Source organism: Somniosus microcephalus, chromosome 7, assembly GCF_052327205.1.
Source record: "Somniosus microcephalus isolate GS21.2 chromosome 7, FLI_Smic_1.0, whole genome shotgun sequence".
Lineage (NCBI taxonomy): Eukaryota > Metazoa > Chordata > Chondrichthyes > Squaliformes > Somniosidae > Somniosus > Somniosus microcephalus.
Window position 1 is genome coordinate 70,082,264 of NC_140993.1, and position 22,650 is coordinate 70,104,913.

The window sequence follows — 22,650 nt, forward strand, 5'->3', positions numbered from 1 at the left end:
CAGCGATGCCTACATCCCGAGAATCAATAGTGGGGGGGCGGCAGGAAAAGTCAACACCACTGAGAATAGATTGGCGGAGTGAAGGGGTTTTTTTTAAACCAAAATGTTAACGTATGTATTTATTTTTCAGAACACGCACTCACAGAGTTGCTTGAAGTCCTTTCTGGAGTATCATGGCCTGTCCCTGCTTTGGATCTGGATGACCGAGCTTGGTGATAGCCGGGGGAACTCCAGCAACAATATTAAGCTTCAGACCGAAGTAAGTTGAGCTAAGGATTCGTCCATTCCCACAGGAAATGTTGGGAGTGAAGTCTTGGATGGGAGTGAAGTCTTGGATCTGGGTGCAGGAGTGGAAAGCTGCAATGCTTGCCTTCCACCAGCAGAGAGAGCTCCAACATTAACATGAGGCACTTAAAATGGCATACAGAGCAGTTGATTGTCCACACAGCTCCTGTCAGCGGGATTTTAAAACTTTTTGTGTGGCTTTTGTGCTTGTCCAGGTGAACGATGTTAGTGCTGGAAAATTGCACTTATTGTCAGCATTGAGCACTCATTGTTTTCGTATCATCACACTCTTCCCTTGGAATGGAAGGGTTCGCAGGCTGGTTAACAGTCTGGCAGGACGCAACGTGGGCACTCCTTCCATGGCCATTACTATCTTTAGACCAGCCGATAGGGTGTTTAGTCCTATACAGCGGGAGGGTTTTATGGACCCCCACAACCCATATGATGAAGCGGGGGGAGGGGAGGCAACATTCACCAGACACGAGTATCCCACTGGATGTCAACCCAGAATTCCGAGCCAGACCTCTGGTCTTGGATTGTCTGGAGCAGGGATCGAACCCTGCACCTTCTGACTCGGAGGCGGCTAAGGGCTCAATCCAGTACGGATGCAGAGTAAAACTCAATCTACTCTGCCCCATCAAACACCTGGGAGTAAAAACAGAAAATGCTGGAAATACTCAGCAGGTCAGGCAGCCTCTGTGGAGAGAGAAATAGAGTTAACGTTTCAGGTCGATGACCTTTCATCAGAGCTCTGACTAAAGATCATTGACCTGAAACATTAACTCTGTTTTTCTCTCCACAGATGCTGCCTGACCTGCTGAGTATTACCAGCATTTTCTGTTTCTATTTCAGATTTCCAGCATCCGCAGTATTTTGATTTTGAAACAACTGGGAGTGCTTGATAGAACAGTGTAGAGGGAGCTTTACTCTAACCCCTGCTGTACCTCTCCTGGAGTATTTGATGGAGCATTGTAGAGGGAGCTTTACTCTGTATCTAATCCATGCTGTACTTCCCCAGGGAGTATACGAGGCGGTGGTGAGCAGGTTTTTGAAGGTGGTAAAGTGGAGGGATCTGGGCTGGGAGCGGACAGATACTGTTGTGAACTTTCTACTTTTATCACCGAGCAAGTGTTCTCCCACTTGGTAAGCTCCACCTCACACTTCAGCAGTTCGAATCATAAAGGAATCATAGAATCTTACAGCACAGGAGGAGGCCATTCTGCCCGTCCTGCCTGTGCCGGCTCTTTGAAAGAGCTGTCTAATTTAGTCTCACTCTCCAGCCTTTCCCCCTATAACCCTGCAGATTCGTCCGCTTCAAGAACATTTCCAATTTCCCTTTTGAAAGTTCCTATGGAATCTGATTCCACCACCCTTTCAGGCAGTGCGTTCCAGACCTTAACAACCCTCTGGGTGGAAAAATTCTCCTCACTTCCACTCTAGTTCTTTTGCTAGTTATTTTAAATCTATGACCTCTGGTTACCGACCCGCTTGCCAGAAGAAACAGTTTCTCCCTACTTGTTCTGTCAAAACCCCTCATCATTTTGAATAAAATTACATAGAATATACAGCACAGAAACAGGCCATTTGGCCCAACCAGTCTATGCCACTGTTTATGCTCCACTCGAGCCATAGAACACCTCTATTAGGTTCTCCCTTTAACCTTCTCTGTTCCAAGGAGAACAATCCCAGCTTCTCCAATCTCTCCAAATAACTGAAGCCCTTCATCCCTGGTATCATCCTAGTAAACCACCTCTGTACCCTCTCCAAGGCTTTGACATCCTTCCTAAAGTGTGGCAACCAGTTGGGGAGAGAGAGAGGGAGGTACCAAGTAAGGAAGAGTGAACTGCTGTCTTTCTATGTCCTAGCTCAGCAGTGCTGTAGATTGGGAAAGAAATTGCCCTTGATTGGGAATTGGTTGAGTCCTGGGGGGGAGGGAGATGTTTTACTACAATGCTTGGGTGTAGGGCCCAGGGCCCGCGGTGCAGGGCCTCCACTAACGTTGGAACGAGTAAGGGGAGAAGATGAAGCAAATAAAGCAAAGCTTGGGTTTTAAAAAGGAAGACTGAGATTGCTAAGGATTTCTACCCTTTTCCGCTCGTGCGTCTCTATCCAACACAGTGAAGATTAAGGGAGTTGGAATGAGGAAGCAGCCCTGACTAGAGTTGTTGACCATTTGTCTTCACAGATCATGAAGACCCTGGAGCTGTTACCAATCCCCACGAAGAACATGCTGGAGGAAAGCAAGCTCCTGCCCATCATTCAACGTTGGGCCCAGACGAAGGCATCCGCTCCCCAGGGCAGTGAGGCAGACGGTTATTCAAGTGAAAACACCTCCCGTGCGCAAACACCACTGAACACGCAGGATCCCACGCTGAAGCAGAGCACCGAGGTCGATAGCGACACCCCCAAAAAACTGGTGATGCGGAGGCTGAAGATCATGAGCGAGAACAGCATGGACAGCGGACTGTCGGACACAAGCAAAGCCTCAGACGGGGAGATTGAAGTCAAAGAAGTGAAGGACGAGGTCGTCGCAGTCGTCGAACCGTCGCCGTGTCTCCCGCCAGACGAGGAAGAGCTGCCAGGCGAGGTGGCGGCCGACGATGGGGAGGCCCATGAGACAGATCCCGCCTCAAAAACAACCAATGGGACCAAGCTGGACGAGGGGACCTTGGTGGAAACGCCGTCGCAGGACGAAGAGGAAGGCGTGTCCGATGCAGAAAGCGAGCGAAGCCAGGAGCAGCCCTGCAAAATCGAAGATGTGAGCGAGCTGGCGACGAAGCTCCTTGATGTCTGGAAGGACCTGAAGGTGGGTGTTGGCACTTGAAGGGGAGTAAAGTCAAAACTAATCTGCAGAAACAATGTTTCAAGTGAGTGAGTGGTCAACTGTTTCCCTCAGGAGACGGTGGAAGCAGTTGGTATTGATTCAATCAAATGCAAGTTAGGTAGATTGCTGTCAGAAAATAATATTTTGGGACACAGCATATCAGTAATTTGGGGTATAACATTTGGTAAGTGTAGCGTGCTTGGGAGGAACAGGTGACTTTGAACCTATGGCTCCCAAAGTTCTCCACCACTGGGGATTTTCCTCACCTCATGTCTGGATCTGTTGTAAACTAATTGACGGAGATTGATTGCTATGATTAGTCAACAACTCCATTACTGTTGCATCATGCAATTACCAGGATGGTAGATGGCGAGCTAGATGGGCCATGGTCTTTTTTTGTCTAGCAGTTCCTATATTCCTCTTGATGAGTGCCCTGTAGGGAAAAGAGGGACTTTTTTCCCCCACAAAGTGGTCCTCAGTGATGAAAATCATTGATGCACTGCACAATATAATTCAAGAATAACTAGTAGATCTCGTGTGCATTGCTCAGTGTGGGTTAGGGGATGTAGTGGGGCCACAGCGCTGCTTACTGGCCCCAGTCTGCAACTGCAGCATCACGGGGCCCTGTTTACATACCGATCCCCACAAAGAACCTGCTGAGAGAACCCTTTATTCAGCGTCGGGCCCAAGGCTACAAGTGCGTTGGTAAGTGATTTCCACTGACAACAGGAAGTGAAGTCTGTGGATAGGAAATGCACGCATAACACAAGATTTATTGGATCATTTATAGATTATAAAGTGCATCATTCTGGTCATTAGACTTATTCTATTTAGCGTCGGTTAGAAAACCATCTGTTTTAAAGGTAGGGCTCCTGATGGCTCAGTGGGTGAATGAAGGCCCTGCCCAATGAAGTACTGAGCTAGGCACACCAGAAGGCCCAGGTTTGATCCATGGTTTGGGCTGAGTTAACTGATTTCAGTTGAGGGTGGGAGCTGGCATGCTACAATTAACCTCTATTCAGCTCGACAAGGGAGGACACCAAAACCAGCCAGGGCTCCTGCTCCCCATCATTATCCTGTGCTGTCCAGTGCATTTGTGCGGGCAAAAGGTGAAGTCAGGGTCAGGCTCAGTTGTGATTCCCCCCCATGGTTGTAGAGTCTGCTAACACTGTCTCTTTCTAGGCCAGTTGAGGTTAGGTACAAAAGAGCTCATCAGCTCCTGGAGCCATGCGCAGCAGGAGTGAGCAGAGAATGTGATGAATGTCCCATGTAGTGGGTGAGGTGTTTGCACCACTTGGTCTCCTCCTTTCCTGGTCAAGGATTTAGCTTTAAGCCTGTCAAATATTCCGAGTAAGCTTTGGTCAGAAGGTTGTGGGGTTGAACCCCATTGAGGTTTGAGCTCACAGTCTAGATTAACACTCCAATACTGAGGGAGTGCTACATTGCCACTCACGGTCTAGGCTGACACTCCAATACTGAGGGAGTGCTACATTGCCGCTCACGGTCTAGGCTGACACTCCAATACTGAGGGAGTGCTACATTGCCACTCAGTCTACATTAACACTCCAATACTGAGGGAGTGCTACATTGCCACTCACAGTCTAGGCTGACACTCATAGAAACATAGAAGATAGGAGCAGGAGTAGGCCATTCGGCCCCTCGAGCCTGCTCCGCCATTCAATGAGATCATGGCTGATCATCCAAATTCAGTACCCGGTCCCTGCTTTCTCCCCATATCCCTTGATCCCTTTAGCCTTAAGAAATATATCTAACTCCTTCTTGAATATATTTAATGAATTGGCCTCTACTGCCTTCTGTGGTAGAGAATTCCACAGGTTCACCACTCTCTGGGTGAAGAAATTCCTCCTCATTTCTGTCCTAAATGGCTTACCCCTTATCCTTAGACTGTGACCCCTAGTTCTGGACTCCCCGACCATCGGGAACATCCTGCATCTAGTCTGTCCAGTCATGTCAGAATTTTATAAGTTTCAATGAGATCCCCTCTCATTCTTCTAAACTCCAGCGAGTATAAGCCCAATCGACCCAATCTCTCCTCATACGTCATTCCTGTCATCCCAGGTATCAGTCTGGTGAATCTTCGCTGAACTCCCATCCTTCCTCAGATATGGCGACCAAAACTGCACACAATACTCAAGATGTGGTCTCACCAAGGCCCTGTACAACTGCAGCAAGACATCCTTGTTCCTGTACTCAAACCCTCTCGCTACGAATGCCAACATACCATTTGCCTTCTTAACCGCCTGCTGCACCTGCATGCTTACCTTCAGCGACTGGTGCACAAGGACACCCAGGTCTCGTTGCACTTCCCCTTCTCCCAATCTATTGCCATTCAGATAATAATCTGCCTTCCTGTTTTTGACACCAAAGTGGATAACCTCGCATTTATCCACATTATATTGCATCTGCCATGCTTCTGCCCAATCACCCAACCTGTCCAAATCATCCTGGAGTTTCTCGGCATCCTCCTCACAGCACACACGCCCACCCAGCTTTGTGTCGTCTGCAAACTTGGAGATATTACATCTAGTTCCCTTGTCTAGCTCATTAATATATATTGTGAATAGCTGGGGTCCAAGGACCGATCCCTGCGGTACCCCACTAGTCACTGCCTGCCACTCGGAAAAAAAGCCGTTTATTCCAACTCTTTGCTTTCTGTCTGCCAACCAGTTCTCTATCCAAGTCAATACCTTGCCCCCAATCCCATGCGCCTTAACTTTACACGCTAATCTCTTATGCGGGACCTTATCGAAAGCCTTTTGAAAGTCCAAATACACCACATCCGCTGGTTCTCCCTTATCTATTTTACCAGTTACATCCTCAAAAAATTCCAGTAGATTAGTCAAGCACGATTTACCTTTTGTAAATCCATGTTGACTTTGTCCGATCCTGTCACTGTTTTCCATGTGCTCTGCTATTAAATCTTTTATAATGGACTCTAGCATTTTCCCCACTACCGATGTCAGGCTTACTGGTCTGTAATTCCCCGTTTTCTCTCTACCACCTTTTTTGAATAGTGGGGTAACATTAGCTACCCTCCAATCCATGGGTACTGTTCCAGATTCCATCGAATGTTGGAAGATGATCAGCAATGTATCTACTATTTCTAGGGCCACTTCCTTAAGTACCCTAGGATGTAGATTATCAGGCCCTGGGGATTTATCGGCCTTCAATCCCGTCAATTTCCCTAACACCATTTCCCTACAAATACTGATTTCTTTCAGTTCCTCCCTTTCATCAGACCCTATGTTCCCCGACATCTCTGGGAGGTTATTTGTGTCCTCCTTTGTGAAGACAGAACCAAAATATGTATTTAAGTATTTAATTGGTCTGCCATTTCTTTGTTCCCCATTGTAAATTCCCCTGATTCTGACTGCAAGGGACCTACGCTTGACTTCACCAATCTTTTTCTCTTCACATATCTATAAAAGCTTTTACAGTCAGTTTTTATGTTCCCTGCAAGCTTACTCTCATATTCTATTTTCCCCTCCTTAATTAATCCCTTTGTCCTCCTTTGTTGAATCCTAAACTGCTCCCAATCCTCATGTTTACTGCTTTTTCTGGCCAATTTATATGTCCTCTCCTTGGATCTTATGCTATTCCTAATTTCCCTTGTTAGCCACGGTTGAGTCACCTTTTTTGTTTTATTTTTATGCCAAACTGGGATGAACAAATTCTGTAGTTCATCCATGCGGTCTTTGAATGTTTGCCATTGCCTATCCACCGTCAACCCTTTGAGTGACATTCCCCAATCAATCCTACCCAACTCACGCCTCATACCATCGTAGCTTCCTTTATTTAAATTCAGGACCCTAGTCTCTGAGTCAACTACTTCATTCTCCATCTTAATGAAGAATTCTATCATATTATGATCGCTCCGACCCAAGGGGCCTCATACAACAAGATTGCTAATTAATCCTTTCTCATTATATAATACCCAATACTAAGGGAGTGCTACATTGCCACTCACAGTCTAGGCTGACACTCCAATACTGAGGGAGTGCCGCATTGCTACTCAGTCTAGATTAACACTCCAATACCGAGGGAGTGCTACATTGCTGCAGGCGCCGTTCTTTAAATGAGACGATAAATTTAGGTCTTGTCTGCCTGTTCAGGTGGATGCTAAAGATCCCATTGCACTAATTTGAAAAAGAGCAGGGGAGTTATCCCAGTGTCCTAGCCAACATTTATCCCTCAACTAAAAATAGATTGTGATCCTTTGCCTCTGTGCTGTCTGTGGGACCTTGCTCCACACAAGATGGCTGCCACATTTCCCGATACAACAACCACCATTGCACTGCCAAGTAACTCGCTGTGCGTGAAGAGCTTTGTGATGTGACGGTTTGATATAAATGCCTGCTTCTAATGTTGCTATCTTTGTTAATCAGGAGGTGTACAGAATTCCCAAGAAGGATCGCAGCCAAACGGAGCGGGAAAGTACTGGTGCGTATGAGGGAGGTGCCTTTCTGAGGGGGAGGAAACCGAGGGCAACTTGCAGTTTGAGTGTTTAGAAGTGGCATTTTAACATTTTTTTGCAGTTCAGTGGGGAACATTCCATTTTTTTTCTTAGTCTTGCATTGCACCTAGAATAGTGTGACCATACATCCCTGGATGAGGGACTGTGTCCCCAGGCAAACAATGTCCCCGGAACAGTCCCTAGTTCACAAAACTGATCCCTGAAGTGCCCCGCCCCCCCCCCCCCCCCCCCCCAAGGCAGTGGGTGCGCCCCCCCCCCCCCCGGGCAGTGAGTGTGCGCGCGCGCCCCCCCCCCCCCCGGGCCGGGCAGTGAATGCGCCCCACTGAGCTGCCACTCTGCGGCTCCAGGGCTAAATTAAACAACAACTTGTACAGTGGCCAGAGTGACTCACTGCGCAGGCATTACCGGGCGGTCTTTCTGCGCTTGTGCCTGTCGTTGCTTGAGTTTCCGGCCGGACTCGTGCTACTGGATTGTCGGTGGCGGAAGTGCCTGGGAGCACGGCAACCGGAGCGCGGGTGAAGGAGAGGCCACAGGGGAGGGCCCGGTCACAGTCACCAGGGGAATGGGGGCAGGCTAATCCTAGACACTGTTTTGGGGCGGGGGGGGGCGGCGGCAGGGGAGGTCAGGTGTGACCTCAGTCACTGGGGGGCCGGGCGGGGTCAGGTGTGACCTCACTCACTGGGGGAGGGGGGTGGGGGTCAGGTGTCTGAATGTGCTTCAATAGTGTGACGTCACATCCGCAGTAATTATCTGCACATTTGTTTTGCATTTATATTGTACATGTGCAACTGTTAAAATATAGGTTGCCTAAAAAAAATTTGCTTCACTGCGCTGCTCAACCTACATTTTCCATCCTAGCTACTTTGCTGTGCTCCCACCCTGTACGTCCCCGGATTCAGTTTAGAAAATATGGTCTCCCCAACCTAGAATCATAGATTTGTACAGCACAGAAGGAGGCCATTCGGCCCATCGTGCCTGTGCTGGCTCTTTGAAAGAGCTATCCAATTAGTCCCACTCCCCCTTCTCTTTCCCCATAGCCCTGCACATTTTTCCTTTTCAAGTATAAGATCCAATTCCCTTTCAAAAGTTACTGTTGAATCTGCTTCCAGTTTCTGGCAGTGCATTCCCAATGAAGATCTTCCAGCGATGATTTTCGATTGCTCCGGCAAAGAACCATGGAGCACGAGAGGAGGCCAATTCGGCCCATCGTGTCTGTGCCTGCTTTTTGCTGGAGCTATCCAAAACTAATCTCACTACCCCACTTTCTCCCCACACACAACTCTATGCTTCAAATATTTGTCCAGTCTTTCTTCAAAAGATGCAAGTCTCACCCTCATTCACTCCCTGTAGTAAAGCATTCCATGCTCCAACAACTCTGTAAATAAATCTCTCCCGAACCTTTTTCCTCGCTCTGTGACCAGTTTTAAATTGATGACACCTTGTTACTGATACCCCAATCAGAGGAAATAGTCTTTCTCTATTTAGTCTATCAAAACTTTTGTATCTTTTTAAAAAACCTCTTATTAAATCTCCCGGCCTTCTCTCCTCAATTGGAAATAGTTCCAGTATCTCAAGTCTCCTCATAACTATAGTTTCCCAGCCTGGTGAATCTACATTATACACTCTGGTTTTAATGACCTTTCTACAATACATCAACGAAATGTATTTATCTATATCCTTCAAATGCCTGTGTCTCTCTATCTACCCCCCTCTCTCGCGCCTCTTTCTCTGTCGCATGATCACTCTCGTACACTCGGTCTCTATAGATCTCACTATCGATTTTTCCCTCGTATGCTCTCTCTATCTCTCAGTCTCAGTCTTATCGATCTCTTCCTCTCTCACTCTATCTATCTTGTACACTCTTGGTCTATAGATCTCTCTCACATGCTCTCTCTATCTCGTACACTCGGTCTCTATAGCTCTCTATCGGTCTTTCTCTCCCTCGCATGCTGTCTCTCTATCTCACAGTCTCAGTTTGTCGATCTCTTCCCTCTCTATCGCTCTCACTCTATCTACCTCCTATCTATCTTGTACACTCTTAGTTATAGATCTCTCTCACATGCTCTCTATCTCGCACACTCGGTCTCTATAGATTTCTTGCCCTCTCTATCGATCTCTCACTCGCACACCGTCTATCTTGCTCTCTCCCAGTCTATCGATCTCTCCCCCTTACTCTAGCTGACCCCATGTCTGTGGATGATGCCATCGAGGGCAGTAAGCAGGAAGAGGAGGGGGCCAAGGATAGACCCTTGGGGAAACTTCAGAGATGACAGTGCGGGAGCAGGAAGAGAAGTTATTGCTGGAGATGCTATGACTGCAGTCTGATAGTTTAGAGTGGAACCATGCAATGATAGTCCCACTGAGCTGGACAGTGGAGGAAAGGATGGTGTCGTCAACCGTGACACAGGCTGCAGAGAGGTCAAGGAGGACGATGGGGTTAATGCAGCAGGATCACAGTCACGGAGAACATTGTGACTTCGGGTGCTTTGTTGCAGTGGAAGAGTGGAGGAATTCAAACAGAAGGTTTGTGGGAGAGATGGGCACAGAATTGGGCGGCAACAACATGTTCAAGGATCTTGGAGAGGAAAGTGAGCTTGGAGATCGGACAAAGACCCGAGGGCTTGAGAGTGAGGAGGGTACAATGATGGCGGTTTTGAAAGGAACCGAAGCAGTGCCTGACTAGAGGGAACCATTTACAATGTCAGCTGGCATAGGAAGGGTGGTCAGGAGTTGAATGAGATTGAGGGAGCAAAGTGGTCGGTCCCATGGAAGTGATATGCTTGGAGATGGCAGATGGGGAAAAGCTAAAGTGTGATGAGGGTTTGGGGAGGCCGGGGGGCGGTTTGGTTTGATGGTAAGGGGCACGAGCAGACCCAGCTAAATCGACGGTCTCTTTCTTGGTGACTAAGAAATCCATGAGCCCCTCGCAGGTTTGGCAAAGGCGATTGAGGCTAAGCCAGTTGGGTGCCAGGAGCACTCGGGTTTGGAATCCTTGGATTTGAGGCAAGACCGTCCAGAAGGAATGATCGGGATGGAAAACGGTGAAGGCTTTGTTGGGAGAAGTGCATCACGGGAGAGGGGGTGACGGAGTGGTTGAGCAAATCAATAGCCGCAGAGGTATTGTAACAAATGGAGGCCCAAGGGCTAGGTAGTACTGCAATTGAAATGGATTTTGGAAGATTTGACAAAAGGGCTTCAGGGCAAAAAACTTTATATTTTCCAGCATTTTAGAACCTACTGTAATCCTACCTTTCAAACAGAAAAATCTCACAGAAAATATGCTAGATATGAAAATAAAAGTAGGTGTCGGGATTTTAATCCAACCTCACCGGTTTCAGTTCTTTTAAAGTCAGGTTTTTTTTTGTATAATTGATTCTCGGATTGTGGGTGACTCATTTATTGCCCCTCCCTCGTTGCACTGACAAGGTGGTGGCTTTGTTTAATACAACTGAGTGTCTTTCTAGGCCACTTCAAACAGCAGTTAAGAGACATTGAATCTGGCTCACTATCACATCTGTTCCTCTCCCGGATCCTTTGGCAGCCCAGAGACAGAGGGAGGGATTACCTTGTTTAGCATTTAATTGTTATTATAGCAGGGGTTGCTGGCAATGTGGGATGGGTGTGTCGGCACTGGGTGGGGGTGGGGCGGGGGGGTGGCAGGCAGATTGCTCGAGGTATGAAGACTTTCTGTCAGAGCTGGCGAGGGAGCCAGCGCCGTCTGAGTCGGCCTGCTTTTCTGCTCACCAGCCTGGGAAGCTTATGGGTTTCATTTAAGAGGGAAATGGGAACAAAATCGAGCCAAAGATTCTTTCTCTGTCGATTTGCCTGTTGCCTTTGATGCTTTAATCCCAGTTGAAGGTTCTTCTCATGGAGAGCTCCTGAAGATTTGCCCGTGTGCCTTTTTTACGTTCCAGACCGTGGCAGGGATGGCGCATCACAGAAGGATATTTCTCAGGCTCCGAAGACTCCAGTGAACCTGGGCAAAGAGAAGGACACCGACAAGTCGCTCAGCAAAGATCGGAAGAAACGGAAGCCGACGACCTCACCGCCCCCTTCGGCCTACGAGAGAGAAGGTCTGAAGAGATCCATTCCAGATGAAAGGCAAGCTTCTTTTCTGTTCCTCTCCCTTCACTCTGAAGGCGTTGTGGGTGCTAGGAAGCCCTCCTGTGTGGCCCTCCTTCAGCCTTAGACTGTGACTTGTCACCGGCTGTTTGGTCATGGGGTGCATCGCAGCAGAACCTGTCCTTGTTCCTGCATGTTGATATGATTACTGTTTCTTAGGATTGTAAAGGGACTAGATAATGTACACCATAAAGACTTGTATTTATATAGTGCCTTTCACGACCTCAGGATGTCCCAAAGTGCTTTACAATCAACAAAATATTTTTGAATTGTGGTTACTGTTGTAATGTAGGCAACGCAACAACTAATTTGCACACAGCAAGGTCCCACAAGCAGCAATAATGACCAGTTAATCATTTTTGGTGATGTTGGTTGAGGGAAAAATATTGACCAGGATACCGGGGACAACTCCCCTGCTCTACTTCGAATAGTGTCACGGGATCTTTTACTTCCACCTGAGAGGGCAGTCGGGGCCTCAGTTTAATGTCTCATCCGAAAGACGACACCTCTGGTAGTGCAGCACTCCCTCAGTACTGCACTGGAGTGTCAGTTTAGGTTAAGTGCTCAAGTTGCTCTTTGTGGGACTTTGCGCAAATTGACTGCCGCATTAACCACATTACAACTTGTACTTCATTGGCTGTAAAGCAATTTGGGATGTTCTGAGGTTGTGAAAGGTGCCTATGTATTATGGATTACGGTAGTGTGCTGGTCATGGCATTGGACTGGCAACCCAGAGGTCGTGAGTTCAAATCCCGCCATAGCAAAAAAAAAATCAAATTAATTCTCGCCATGTGGGTTTCACTGGTATTTAATGCCCATCTCTAGTTGATCTTGAGAAGGTGGTGGTGAGCTGCCGCCTTGCACCGCTACAGTTCATGTGGTGATGGTACCCCCCACAATGCTGTTAGGGAAATCGAGGATTTTGATCCAGCGACGATGATGGTTCAAGTCGGGCTGGTGTGTGCCTGGGAGGGGAACTTGGAGGTGGTGGTGTTCCCGTGCGCTTACTGCCTTTGTCCTTCTAGGTGGTGGAGGTCACGGGTTTGGGAAGTGCTGCCGAAGAAGCCTTGTTGACTTGCTGCGGTGAATCCTGTAGATAGTGTGTACAATTGTGAAACTGAATTCAATAAATCCGGTAAATTTGTGGGCTAGCACCAGATAAAATGACCTCCGGAAGTTGCTGGATTTTTGGGAAAAAAACTGGTTCATTGATGTCCTTCAGGGAAGGGAACCTACCACCCCTACATGGTCTGGGCTTACATGTAACTCCAGTCCCAGACTACAGCAACAACAACTTGCATTTATATAGTGCCTATACCATAGTAAAACATCCCAAGTTGCTTCACAGAAGTGCAATCAGACAAAAATTGACACCAAGCCAGACGGGGAGACATTAGGACAGCTGGATCAAAGGTAGTTTTAAGGAGCGTCTTAAATTAGGTGAGAGAGGTTTAGGGAGGGAATTCCAGATCTTGGGGCCTAGTTGGCTGGAGGCACGGCCGCCAACAGTGGGGCACAGGAAGTGGAGGATGCACGAGAGGTCTGAGCTGGAGAAATGCAGAGTTCTCACAGGTTTGTAGGATTGGAGTTAATGTCCTCTGAAGTGTCCTTACAAGCCACTCGGTTGTGAAAACAATCACTAGGGTTGGCTGCCCACATCCCGAGAATAAAATGTTCAATTATTTTGTACGTGAAACGCATGGGAAAATTTCTGAGGTGATGAGGCGGGTCTGGTTTAAAAAGAAACTCTGACCTCAGCCCTTGCTGCGAAGAAGTTTATTTTGGGTTAATTATAAACTTTGCTCGCCTGTGTAACATTGCTTTTTTTTATTTTGAAAAGGTACGATGGTGCAACGCCAGCTAAGAAGAAGAAAACCAGGAGTAAACTATCCACCGAGGAGCGGAGGAAGCTGTTTGAGCAAGAGGTGGCACAGAGGGAGGCCCAGAAACAGAGCCTATACCTGGTGCAACAGCAGCAGCAGCAACAGCAACAGATACAACCGATTTGTGTTAGCTCGCAGGTGCCTTACGACACTGGAACCTACGCCAACACTCACCAGACTTTTGCCAGTTACCCCCCGGGCTACCCTCTGCAGACTTACGTTGACCCGGTCAACCCCAACGCTGGCAAAGTGCTCCTCCCGACACCGAACGTAGAGCCTTTGTGCCCGCCGCAGATGGGCTATGAGCACCCGCAGCCGCTGTTGGCGGAGTCGATGCCGGCGGGACACCCCGCGGTCCAGCACCTGTCGCCCCAGGTGGATGTCCAGGGCCAGCAGTACCTGGCTCAGACTCCCGGCGTCATCCCCCAGGACCCGAGTGTGGCAGTGATACAAGTGTCGGGCGCTCAAGCAACGAGTCAGAGCTACGGGGTGTGGGATCCCAACCAGCAGACGCTGGCGGTGCACCAGCAGTATGCCAGCGGGCAGTCCCAGACGCCGATTTATTATCAGGGACAGCCATGCCAGCCCGTGTATAGCATATCCTCTCCTTACGGACAAGCTACGCAGCAAATCGTCCAGGTACAGTCCTTTCCTTTTGTATTAATCAATCTCCTGTGACGTAGTGGGTGGGGTGGGGAGTGTATAAATGCAAGTCTTTCTTTCAATTGTCTCTGTGTGTTTGTTTGTGTGTGTGTGTATGTGTGTGTGTGTGTGTGTGTCTTTTTCTGTCCCCCTCTGTCTTTATGTCTTTGCTCATTGCAGAGTTACGCTCAGTCGAGTCCTGAATGCGCGCAGGGGCAGCAGTGTTTCCTGGCTCACCCGCAAGGTGCTGTCGCACAGCCGGCAGCGGGAATGCTCGTCACATCATCGGCCCCATCCTACCAGCAACCCGGGCAACCGCAGACTGTACAGCAGGTACCTCCTGTGCCAATCTGTCTCGTCATGGCGTCGTTCTTAACACCCCTCCATCCTTCTCCCCACCCTTCACCCCATCCCCTCTGTGCACAATTATTGCAGAGTAGCCCAAGGCTTGGATTAAATTCATACCTTACGTTTATGCGAAACTTATCACGGCATCAAGATGTCTGAAAGTGCTGCACAATATGGCCAGAGTGGGTCTTTGGCTGAGTGGTAACGTTCCCACCTCTGATTCAGAAGGCGCAGGGTTTGATCCCTGCTCCAGACAGTGGCAGCGTGAGGAGACAGTAATTCCAGATCTGAATTTCTGGGTTGACATTCAGTGGGATACGTGTGGGTGTGGGTGCCCCCACTGTGTGGGTTGTGGGTGCCCATAAAACCCTCCCGCCATATAGGACTAACCACCCTACCAGCTGATACAAAGATGGTTCTAGCCATGGAAGGAGAATTAACGTCGTGGCCTGTCGGACTGTTAATCAGCCTGCAGCTCCCGAGTGTGAAGATACAAAAACAACGCCACCAACAGACAGCGTCCTATTTTTGTTGCCGTGTCTGTTATGTAGACACTTGCATGTATGTACACAGACACACCGGTCGTGACCGGGCACACGCGCAGATGCACGCAGACACCCACGGACACCCGTATTCACATGCACACAGGCAGCCCCATGCACACTGACATACATATATGCACACTGACATATTATGCGCACACAAACCCGTACACATGTGCACACATAGCCCTATACACCGACACACTCATGCACATAACACGAGCAATGTTCCCTTTAAGCTGCGTGGCCGCGCAGCTCTCTGGACCTCCCGCGCAGCTGGCTTGCCAAAAACCGTGCATGCGCGGTATTTTGAATGGGCCGCGCAGCCCTTTAAAGGGACCACGCACCCAATAAAAAAATTAATGGGAACATTGCGCATGAGATGAATGCCCCATTAATCTGTATTGAAGTGTTAGTTTGGGGAGGTTTATAGGCCGGACTCGGGGAGAACTTCGATCCAAGGGATCTTTCACTGAGCAGAAAAAAAACACAAAAACTGGAAATCGGCAATAAAATCAGCAAATGCTGCAAATACAGAGCAGGCCCGTCAGTACCTGAACGAGAAAAGACAGTAATGTTTCAGTTTCAGATCCTTCATCAGAACTGAACATCACAAAATGTAATCAGAAAAGTGCAGGAACTTTTCTCTCTGTGGTTTTGATATGGACACTGTCACTCTATTCTCAAAATATAAATGAGCTATTTTAAAAAATAAAAATAAACAAGCCTACCTTGGTCCGACTCCTGTTCACTCCCATTACCTGGGTCCATTTCCATTAACCTCCATTATCTGGGTCCCATACCCATTTATTGCCATTTACCTAGCTCCCATTCCCAATTACTCCAAGGCCTAGCTCCCATTGCCTGGGCTTCATTCCTGGTGGCTACACGGGAATGACTTCACCTGTACAAGGTTTACGGATGGGGAGCTGCTTGACTTTGAAACAATTGAATGTCCTCAGCTTCTGGCTGTGGGTGGTCCATGATCCTGGGGGGAAAGACTCCACAAGCCAGCAACGTGTAAACCGTATCGCTCACCAGAATTTGGGGTGGAACTGCAGCGCCCGTGGCAGGTAGCAGACATTTACCTTCGCTAACCTGTCTCAGCGGGGGGGTGGGCGGGGGGCAGGAAATGGGGCCACCCACCAGGTACTGTTCCCTGCCCTTGTAACACATGCAAGCTGCCTTGTTTGTCTGGGACTATGTTGGAAGCAGGGCTATGGCTGAAATGGTTCTGAAAAGGTTGTTCTTGATTAGCAGCCATAGCAATTCTGCACACGTCAAGGTATGGTAGCGAAGCAGTTGTGTGACTGGACTCGTAATCCAGAGAACAGGAGTTCAAATCCCACCATGATGGCAGTTTGAGAATTTGACTTCAGTTTACAAAATCTGGAAATAAAAAGCTGGTATCAGTAAAAGTAACTATGAAGCTGTCTGATTGTCATTAAAAACCCCAACTGATTCATTTTTATCCTCTAGGGAGGGGAAACTGCCGCCCTTGCCTGGTCTGGCCTATATGCGACCCCAGTCCCATGCCGTGGTTGACTCTTATCCACCCTCTGAAGTGGCATGTCAAGCCACTCTGTTGTACCAAACCGCTCCAAGAAGAAGGCCCAACACCACCACCTTGTGGTAACTGGGGATGGATAATAAATGCCACCCTTGTCATCGACACCCACTTCGTGAGAATTAATAAATAATAACCTTGTTTTATTGTCCTTTAGAGAGCTGATGGATTTCAACAGGCCAAATGACCTTTCTTTGCCTCCCTTTTCCCTCCCTCCCCAACTCTGATGAAAACGTGGCTCATGGCTGAGATTCGACGCACCGGGCACTCTGCGGTACTTTGCCCAAATGGCCGTTCTTCGCGTGTGAGTCCTTGACAGCAAATGTTGGCAGGATCCTCATAGGATGTACACGCACAAGCACTTTCCAATGGGGAGTCACTCATCCGAAGCAGAAGCGGGAACCCTTGCTGATTTTCCCCACCCCCATGGAGCAACTATGGCACCACTATCCCAGCTCCCCCAATGGACCTGGGGCCTCTTGGTCTGTATTGGCTCAGCCACTTACTGAGTAAGCTCTTTCAGCCATGTGGGCAGGAAGCACTCCACCTTAACTTTTCCTTGTGTTTCTTCAGGTATTACAGCTTCGATGCAGCACAGGCTGTCGTCTGATTGTCACTTTTTTTTAAATGACTACTGTATCTGTAATCTCCAGCAGGAACTCCTAGTTGTCAACAACCTTCTCGATTTGCCACCTCCTTCACCTCCAAAGCCGAAGACCATCGTCCTCCCCTCCAACTGGAAGACCGCCCGGGACCCCGAGGGAAAGATTTACTATTACCACGTGATAACCAGGTTGGTCTTTGTGGGAGTCCATCCCCCCTCACATCTCAGCTTATTTATCCCAACAGCCTGGTAGAAGGGTGTAAATCCCGTAATGCAAGGCAGTGCGTGATTGTAGCCATTCGGCCCAGAGGGGTGGTAGGGGGAGCTGCTTCTGTGGCTGATGAGCCACTGACCATAAAGAACTGGATATCTGTACTCAATCAGGATGGCAAGCTGTTCCGCTGCCTTTCACCCCCTGAAAGTGTTTGCAGAGGATATCTTGCAGTCATTCACTTCAGTATGTGGGGGAGGGGGTGTGGTTTATACACTTTTAGAATCATAGAATTTTATAGCACAGAAGGAGAGAATTCTAGGCCAAATACAAAACCAAAATACTGAGGATGTGGGAAATCTGAAATAAAAACAGAAAATGCTGGAAATACTCAGCAGGTCAGGCAGCATCGGTGGAGAGAGAAACAGAGTTAACATTTCAGGTCGATGACCCTTCGTCAGAACTGGTGATCTCACCACCAAACACATCTTCACCTCGCCTCCCCTTTCAGCATTCCGAAGGGACCGCTCCCTCCACCACACCCTAGTCCACTCCTCTATCACCCCCAAACACCCCTTCCCCTTCGCCCGGCACCTTCCCGTGCAAGCACAGGAGATGCAACACATGCCCTTTTACCTCCACCCTTCCCACTGTCCAGGGCCCCAAACATTCCATCCAGGTTAAACAGCGATTTACTTGTACTGCTTGCAATTTAATATACTGTATTCGCTGCTCACGATGCGGTCTCCTCTACATTGGGGAGACTGAACGCAGATTGGGTGACCGCTTTGCGGAAAACCTCCGTTCAGTCTGGAAGGGGGACCCCGAGCTTCCGGTCGCCTGTCATTTCAATTCTCCGCTCCACTCCCACTCTGATCTCGCTGTCCTCGGCCTCTTACACTGTTCCAATGAAGCTCAACGTAAGCTCGAGGAACAGCACCTCAGCTTTTGATTAGGCACTTTACAACCTTCTGGACTCAACATAGAGTTCAACAATTTCAGATTATAACCTCTGCCCCTATCCTTTTTTTCCCATTTATTTATTTTTTTTTTCCTCTCCCACATGGCAGCTGTCTCTCCTGCTAGTGCCATATACACTTCATCTAGAGCCATCTTTTGTTTCTTAACTTGTCCCATTACCATCTCCTTTTGCCTTGCACCATCTCTTAAGGTCTCTTAATCTCTCCTGCCTACCATCAGGTGACTCAACCGTGGCTAACAAGAGAAATTAGGGATAGCATAAGATCCAAGGACAGGACATATAATTTGGCCAGAAAAAGCAGCAAACCTGAGGATTGGGAGCAGTTTAGGATTCAGCAAAGGAGGACAAAGGGATTAATTAAGAGGGGGAAAATAGAGTATGAGAGTAAGCTTGCAGGGAACATAAAAACTGATTGTAAAAGCTTTTATAGATATGTGAAGAGAAAAAGATTGGTGAAGTCAAGCGTAGGTCCCTTGCAGTCAGAATCAGGGGAATTTATAATGGGGAACAAAGAAATGGTACACCAATTAAATACATACTTTGGCTCTGTCTTCACAAAGGAGGACACAAATAACCTCCCAGAGATGTCGGGGAACATAGGCTCTAATGAGAGGGAGGAGTTGAATGAAATCAGTATTTGTAGGGAAATTGACGGGATTGAAGGCCGGAGATGCATTGCTGGTCATCTTCCAAAATTCTATACACTCTGGAACAGTTCCCATGGATTGGAGGGTAGCTAATGTAACCCCACTATTTTAAAAAGTTGGTAGAGAGAAAACGGGGAATTATAGACCGGTAAGTCTGACATCGGTAGTGGGGAAAATGCTAGAGACCATTATAAAAGATGTAATAGCAGAGCACTTGGGAAACAGTGACAGGATCGGACAAAGTCAACATAGATTTACAAAAGGTAAATCATGCTTGACTAATCTACTGGAATTTTTTGAGGATGTAACTGGTAGAATAGATAAGGGAGAACCAGTGGATGTGGTGTATTTGGACTTTTCGATAAGGTCCCGCATAAGAGATTAGCGTGCAAAGTTAAAGCACACAGGATTGGGGGTAAGGTATACTGTCTTGGATAGAGAACTGGTTGGCAGACAGGAAGCAAAGAGTTGGAATAAACAGGTCTTTTTCCGAGTGACAGGCAGTGACTAGTGGGGTACTGCAGGGATCGGTGCTAGGACCCCAGCTATTCACAATATATATAAATAATCTAGACGAGGGAACTAGATGCACTATCTCCAAGTTTGCAGACGACACAAAGCTGGGTGGGCGTGTGTGCTGTGAGGAGGATGCCGAGAAACTCCAGGATGATTTGGACAGGTTGGGTGATTGGGCAGATGCATGGCAAATGTAGTATAATGTGGATAAATGCGAGGTTATCCACTTTGGTGGCAAAAACAGGAAGGCAGATTATTATCTGAACGGCAATAGATTGGGGGAAGGGGAAGTACAAAGAGACCTGGGTGTTCTTGTGCACCAGTCGCTGAAGGTAAGCATGCAGGTGCAGCAGGCGGTTAAGAAGGCAAATGATATGTTGGCATTCAAAGCGAGAGGATTCGAGTACAGGAACAAGGATGTCTTGCTGCAGTTGTACAGGGCCTTGGTGAGACCACACCTGGAGTATTGTGTGCAGTTTTGGTCACCTTATCTGAGGAAGGATGTTCTTGCCATGGAGGGAGTGCAGCGAAGATTCACCAGACTGATACCTGGGATGGCAGGAATGACTTATGAGGAGAGATTGGGTCAATTAGGCTTATATTCGCTGGAGTTTAGAAGAATGAGGGAATCTCATTGAAACTTATAAAATTCTAACAGGACTAGACAGACTAGATGCAGGAAGGATGTTCCCCTTGGCGGGGGAGTCCAGAACCAGGGGTCACAGTCTAAGGATAAGGGGTAAGCCATTTAGGACAGAGATGAGGAGGAATTTCTTCACCCAGAGAGTGGTGAACCTGTGGAATTCTGTACCACAAGCAGTTGAGGCCAATTCATTAAATATATTCAAGAAGGAGTTAGATATATTTCTTAAGGCTAAAGGGATAGGGGGAGAAAGCAGGGTCAGGGTACTGAATTTGGATAATCAGCCATGATCTCATTAAATGGCAGAACAGGCTCGAGGGGCCGAATGGCCTACTCCTGCTCCTATCTTCTATGTTTCTACCTGGAGCCATTTTTTTTCCTTAACTTGTCCCATTACCATCTCCTTTTGCTTTGCACCATCATCCCTTTTTGTCTTTTAATCTCTCCTGCCTTCCATCCTATCACAGACCTTCCCTTTTGTCCTTTCCTCCCCTCCCCCCTCTCCCTGCCCCTGCACTTGCTTAAAAACCTGTTCCATCTCCAGCTTTTTCCAGTTCTGACGAAAGGTCATCGACCTGAAACGTTAACTCTGTTTCTCTCTCCACAGATGTTGCCTGACCTGCTGAGTAGTTCCAGCATTTTCTGTTTTTATTTGAGAATTCTAGGCCAGTGGACTCATTCCCTTTGTGTCAGCTTGGCTCAGTGGTAGCACTCTTGCCAATCCAGAGGCTTGAGCACATAACCTAGGCTGATTCTTCAGTGCAGTATTGAAGGAGTGCTGTACTGTCAGAGGTGCCGTCTTTTGGATAAGATGTTAATTAGAGGCCCTGTCTGCCCACTTGGGTTCCCATGGCACTATTTTGAAGAAGAGCAGGGGAGTTCTCCCCAATGTCCTCGCCAACATTTATCCCTCGACCAATATCATTGAAACAGATATAAAAACAGAAAATGCTGGAGAAACTCAGCAGGTCAGGCAGCATCTGTGAAGAGAGAAACAGATTTAACGTTTCAGGTCGATGAACTTTTGGCAGAACTGGAAAAAAGCAGGAAATGGAACAGATTTTTAAGCAAGTGTAGTGGCTGGGAAATGGGGGAGGGGATGAAAGAACAAAAGGGAAGGCCTGTGATAGGATAGAAGGCAGGAGAGATTGAGAGACATTAAGAGATATTCAAGGCAAAAGGAGATGGTAATGGGACAGGTTAAGAAACAAAAGATGGCTCTAGATGAAGTGTAAATTGTGCTGGCGGAATGGAAGACAGCTGCCATGTCGGGGAGAAGAACAGAACAAAAGTGTGGATAAAATATATATATGTGATAGGGGCCGGGGTTATAATCTGAAATTGTTGAACTCTATGTTGAGTCCAGAAGGCTGTAAAGTGCCTAATCGGAAGATGAGGTGCTGTTCCTCGAGTTTACGCTGAGCTTCCGTGGAACAATGCAAGAGCCCAAGTACAGTGAGGTCCGAGTGGGAGTGGAGCGGTGAATTAAAGTGACAGACAACCGGAAGCTCGGGGTCCCCCTTACGGACTGAACGGAGGTGTTCCGCAAAGCGGTCACCCAATCTGCGTTTGGTCTCCCCAATGTAGAGGAGACCGCATCGTGAGCAGCGAATACAGTATTGTAGGAATCGTCAGATCCCTAACTGAAGCACTGAGGTCGAGTCAGTCCGATAATAAAACGAAGTTTAATAGAAACTAGAGAACAAACAATTGCATGCAGGAGAAATAATCAACAGGTCTTTTCTGGTGCTGGTTTCACGAGGTCTGAGTTGGGAACCTCCCACTCTCTGACATCATCACGTTTCCTGCCGTTCGGGGCGTCACGTGACCAACGTGATGACGTCATCATGCGGATTCTGGGGTTTATCCAGAACGGCTATTTACATACAGTAAACAAACATAGGTGCTGTAGCACTCTGTTAAAGGCAGTTATACATTTATACAGGAGTCCGTTGGTGGCTTTGCCACATGCGCCCCACCAGAAGTGTCTTTAACCTCAAAAGTCAATCGCAGAGGAGGTCGGACAAGCCTGTCCGAACGACTCCGATATTCCTGGAGAGGAATGGGCAGGTCCGACGATGAGCTGGTCTGCGGAACAGTCGGGTCAGGCGAGGTGGTCACGGGCAGCAGCCCACGACGCAGTGGCTGCGCTGCCTCGACCGGTTGTTCAAGGTCCAGGTGTGCGGCCTTGAGGCGGTCCACGGAAATGTGGTCAGGCTTGCCCCCGACGTCCACTAAAAAACTCTTGGCGCCCGCCTGCAGTACCTGGAAAGGGCCTGTATATGGAGGCGTGAGAGGACTGTAGAGAGGGCTTTAAACTAATTTAGTGGTGAGGGAGG

At 48.1% G+C, this 22,650-nt stretch overlaps 1 protein-coding gene across 4 annotated transcripts in view; it reads left to right on the plus strand.

Annotated features, from left to right (window-relative positions):
* Window positions 1–22,650, plus strand: part of setd2 (SET domain containing 2, histone lysine methyltransferase) — a 108,198-nt gene that overhangs the window by 74,739 nt on the left and 10,809 nt on the right. Inside the window, exons 12-18 of one of the 4 annotated variants that reach the window (XM_085992558.1) lie at window positions 131–259; window positions 2,471–3,091; window positions 7,516–7,570; window positions 11,519–11,705; window positions 13,567–14,248; window positions 14,432–14,584; window positions 17,362–17,501. In XM_085992558.1, the coding sequence (XP_085848684.1) occupies window positions 131–259; window positions 2,471–3,091; window positions 7,516–7,570; window positions 11,519–11,705; window positions 13,567–14,248; window positions 14,432–14,584; window positions 17,362–17,501 (1,967 nt within the window). The remainder of the gene's footprint in view (window positions 1–130; window positions 260–2,470; window positions 3,092–7,515; window positions 7,571–11,518; window positions 11,706–13,566; window positions 14,249–14,431; window positions 14,585–17,361; window positions 17,502–22,650) is intronic. The other 3 variants (XM_085992559.1, XM_085992560.1, XM_085992561.1) reach the window with 3 other exon arrangements.